Below are 4,294 nucleotides of genomic sequence, written 5' to 3'. Positions count from 1 at the left end.
TCCTGGGTATTTACCCCAAAGATACAGATGTAGTGAAAAGAAGGGCCATCTGTACCCCAATGTTTATAGCAGCAATGGCCACGGTCGCCAAACTGTGGAAAGAACCAAGATGCCCTTCAACGGACAAATGGATAAGGAAAATGTGGTCCATATACACTATGGAGTATTATGCCTCCATCAGAAAGGATGAATACCCAACTTTTGTAGCAACATGGACGGGACTGGAAGAGATTATGCTGAGTGAAATAAGACAAGCAGAGAGAGTCAATTATCATATGGTTTCACTTATTTGTGGAGCATAACAAATAGCATGGAGGACGTGGGGGAGATGGAGAGGAGAAGGGAGTTGAGGGAAACTGGAAGGGGAGGTGAACCATGAGAGACTATGGACTCTGAAAAACAATCTGAGGGTTTTGAAGGGGCGGGATGTGGGAGGTTGGGGGAACCAGGTGGTGGGTATTAGAGAGGGCACGAATTGCATGGAGCACTGGGTGTGGTGCAAAAACAATGAATACTGTTAAGCTTGAAAGAAATTAAAAAAAAAGAAAAAGAAAAAAGAAAATAGTCAACCAAGAAGCCAAACACGCTCACCTGAGTAAATTCTTCATCCAATTTGGGCAAAACTTTTTTAAAATTTAAATTTTATTTTTTCAGTGTTCCAAGATTCATTGTTCATGCATAACACCCAGTGCTCCATGCCATACGTGCCCTCCAAAGCTTTTTGAATGCATACAACATAGTGGATCAGCCCCTGCATTCCAGATGCCCACCATCATCACGAGAGACCCACAAGCATGAACCAACCCCCATTTGAGGCAGAATGAAACAAGCGCTTTGAGAATAGAGAAGAGATAAGTAATTCTCACAGACACAGAAAATCAGAGTCAACTTCTTTCATCCCGCATCCTTTATTGTTTGGTCACTATTATGTTTGCACTCATGTGCCTCCTAACAGCAGGGGTGTGGCAAAGGGAAGTTCAGGTGTTAGTCCTCCATTTGCACGTGTAATCCCCAGTCCTCCATAAATTTCAGGAGATAGGCTTTGTTTTCTTTTGATGACTCTTCTGGAGCCTGATCCTCATAGAGTCTACACAAGAGGCTTTCTTCTGTGAGCTCCTTGTACTTAGGCAGCTCACATCCCTCAGAGTCATGTTCAGAGGCAGAGAAGGACGGTATGCACAGCCTGCCAGTCTGAGGGTCCCAGTCCACCAGTGTGGTGGATGCCTCTTCACCTGGCTCCTCTTCCGCATCCACGTGCTTTGGCAACAGCTGGCCCAAGTCTTGCAGCTGAGGGGCATAGGAATACAGTGGTGTTGGGGAGCCCAGGTCTGCCAAAGCTGCCTGTTGCTCCAAGAATTGTCCTTGGAGGGATGCCTCTTCCTGCAGTCTGAGCTCTTGATCTCCAGGCCCCACATAGATGTCAACAGTTCTTACAGACTCTTCGTATCCAACGGCAGCTTTATCTGTGGCCATTGTTCCACCCAGTGACCCTTGCTGGGTTAGGGACATACCCTTGGAGCTTTCCTCAGAGTCACAGAAAATATCCATCCAATGTAAAGCATACCCTGAGTTCTTCACCTCCATTTCCTCCTGATGTGGCTCCTGGTCCTCAAGGGGCTCATTCGGGTCCCATACATCGTTGCTTTTTCCCCTTACACTTACATCCTTATGAGAAGTGTTAGAATCCTCCACAATATTGAGGGTGATAAAATTAAGCACAATTTTTTCAGCAGGGACAAAGAATCTTTTGTCAAATTCATTTCCATAAATCCAAATCTATAAAGAGAGAAGAGAATGGTTTTCACCTTTTCACTTGAAAGAGACATGAAAAACAGCTCTTAAGTAGAACTTATACTGTCATCACATAGTTCTAAAAACCTATTCTTACCAACTCATGGAAGTGACAGTTATTCTTGGAATAAACAGAAAGCCTCATTCCCATGGAGGCAAGAGACCTGAGACACGCACACACAAAGGCTTATGGAAGTGAACAGTGGTCCTTGGGGGGCGGGTGGGGGTATCCCATCCAAGGATCAAGGTAGAAAGCCCCCTCCCCTAACTGGCCCAGGGAATTCAGGGCACTTATTTAATTTCTTGAGCCTCAGTTTTAAATTGTGTAAAATCAGAATTTCTGCCACGTGAGAAGTGGCAAGGGCTAAGGGAGAGAGTTTGGAAATCGCTTTGTTAGTTACTGTTGACCATGTATTTGTCAACTAGCAGTGGTTTCCTGGACTCCCAGGCCTGGCTGGGATGCACCCTGGACATGAAATGTGGATGGGCATGCAAACTGGATGCAAAGAGGGAAGGAGGCTCATGAGTAGGGATGGTTTCCCTCACTTCCCCCATAGCTATCCCACTGTAATGGGGCCAAAAAGGGAAATCCATCTGCCTGTTTATGGCTGATAGAGAAACTCTAAATCATGTCAGGAAAACTGGCTTGAGATTAAAATGGTGCTGAGGATATGTGGAAGGTGTCTTTTGTGATGCCCAGTCATGACTTAAGTTTGAATCCTCATTGTCCGCCCCGTGAAATGAGTTCATTTAACATTAACATTCCTCAGCCTCATTCTTTTATAACATTTCAGTTTCAGAAAGTCACATATGCTTAATTCTCCTGTGAATGTTTCTCCCAGGAATGTCTCCCTCTGCCATTAGGAACCTACCTCTAATGTCTAAAAGCAGGCAGAATAAGAGAAACATTCAAAACCGAACTAACAGGAATACCTTATGCATCATCATATATATTTGAATATATATTTTAATACTTTGCAAATAAATCACTCTTATTGTTAAAATATGCCCAGCCCTTCTAAACCCTCCAGAAGCGTATTTATTCTTTCTTAATATTTTCTTGCTCTCCTTGCTCTGAATGCTTGTCCTGGCCATTTTCCTCCTAAATGTACTCCCCATTCCATGCCAGTCTCAAGCTCTACATCCCATTCTCCTCTTTCAGACGCTCCCTTTCTTGCCCTGGACAACTGGCACAGTCTTCTAGCTCCTTTTATTGCTTCTAGTCTTAATCCCTCCAGAAGTGTACTAGACCCACTGTCTAACTGGATTTAAACACGATATTGACCTCAACACTGCCTATTCAAAACCCCATAGTGGTTTCTCCTAGCCAAGACAATATAAAGCCCAAACTGCTTAGAATAACACCTGATTCTCCTGTTACCTGGCCCTCATACCCACTCTCTGGTCTTACATCAGTAACTCATCATCAGCAACCTGTGGTCCAGCAATATCATGTGGTTTTCCAAACATCTACGCACGTTGGCCCTTCTGGGTTTTCTGCCAGAAGTATGTGCTCTAACTCTTTCTCCACTTTCCTAATCATGGCTGGATGTAAAACTTCTACTGGTCCCCTACGCATGGTTTCCATGCTCTCCCTGTAACTCTCTGTACATCTACAGTCCTGTCTGCTTTCATCGTAACCTTTAAGTATCATTTTGAAATTCCCATTCCCAACTTAACTTGAACCTCCGGAAGGGCATGGATCTGACTTAAATTTATTTGTGTACCTCGCCACCTAGTCTAATCTGCTCATGACACGTGAAATCTTTGTCAAAGCTGAGGAATCTCTTTGCTACTAGAGACTAGTAGCAAAAGTGTTTTCTTATTCATCATTCTTTAAACCCACGCTGCCTGTAAAAGGGAGCTGTGTCTGCTCTAGAGCTTCCTTTTGTACTGGCCTGGAAGGGAGGGTTTATGATCATTCCTGCCACACTGAGCACTCACCAAATTTGCTGGGTGTTTCTCTTTGCCAACATGGATATATCTGTACATGGAGTAGCCCATCACAGAAAAAAGAAACACAGTAATAGATATGGGCAAAACATACCAGAAGATGATTTTAACCTTCACTGCTGATGTTTGGTCTGTTTAAAAAAAAAAAAAAAAGACAGAAATAGAGCGTTGTGATTCAGTGTGGTGGTAGGAAAACATTGGTAATGTCAGGCGACTTTGGGTTGATTACTTACAATTAGGAGCTCAGTTTTTCATTTATAAATTGAGAAGCTTGAAGGAAAAGTGATAAGGGGGTCTCAGAATTCTTACTCTGTCAAGAGCTGGTCTTCAGGACTCATCTGGACTTGTTGCAAACCTTACAGTGTGGATGCATCACCAACTCAATCAGCAGATATTCCAACATATTTGTCTTGCCGTGAGATTCATGCAGGTTCTTATATTTGAAGCTAAGTGTGTCTATTATTCCAGCAACTTATACACTTTAAACCAAGCAACAGAACCCTCTTGATAAGATCCTATTAAGCTGCCCTCACTTTTCCATACTGTCATT

General features: G+C 43.4%; 1 protein-coding gene across 1 annotated transcript; it reads right to left on the bottom strand.

The window, feature by feature from the left end:
* Nucleotides 1-913: 913 nt before the first annotated feature.
* IL20RA (interleukin 20 receptor subunit alpha) lies at nucleotides 914-3,879 on the bottom strand (the record flags this gene model as incomplete). Its single annotated transcript, XM_032850907.1, has 2 exons — nucleotides 914-1,776; nucleotides 3,736-3,879. Coding segments are annotated over 2 exons (936 nt in total), but the record flags the coding sequence as incomplete, so codon positions are not given.
* Nucleotides 3,880-4,294: the final 415 nt, after the last annotated feature.

Source organism: Lontra canadensis, unplaced genomic scaffold, assembly GCF_010015895.1.
Source record: "Lontra canadensis isolate GAN:19392208 unplaced genomic scaffold, GSC_riverotter_1.0 scaffold1283, whole genome shotgun sequence".
NCBI classification, from domain to species: Eukaryota; Metazoa; Chordata; class Mammalia; order Carnivora; family Mustelidae; genus Lontra; species Lontra canadensis.
Note: the sequence above shows the minus strand (reverse complement) of the source record. Positions and strands in the feature narration are given on the sequence as shown.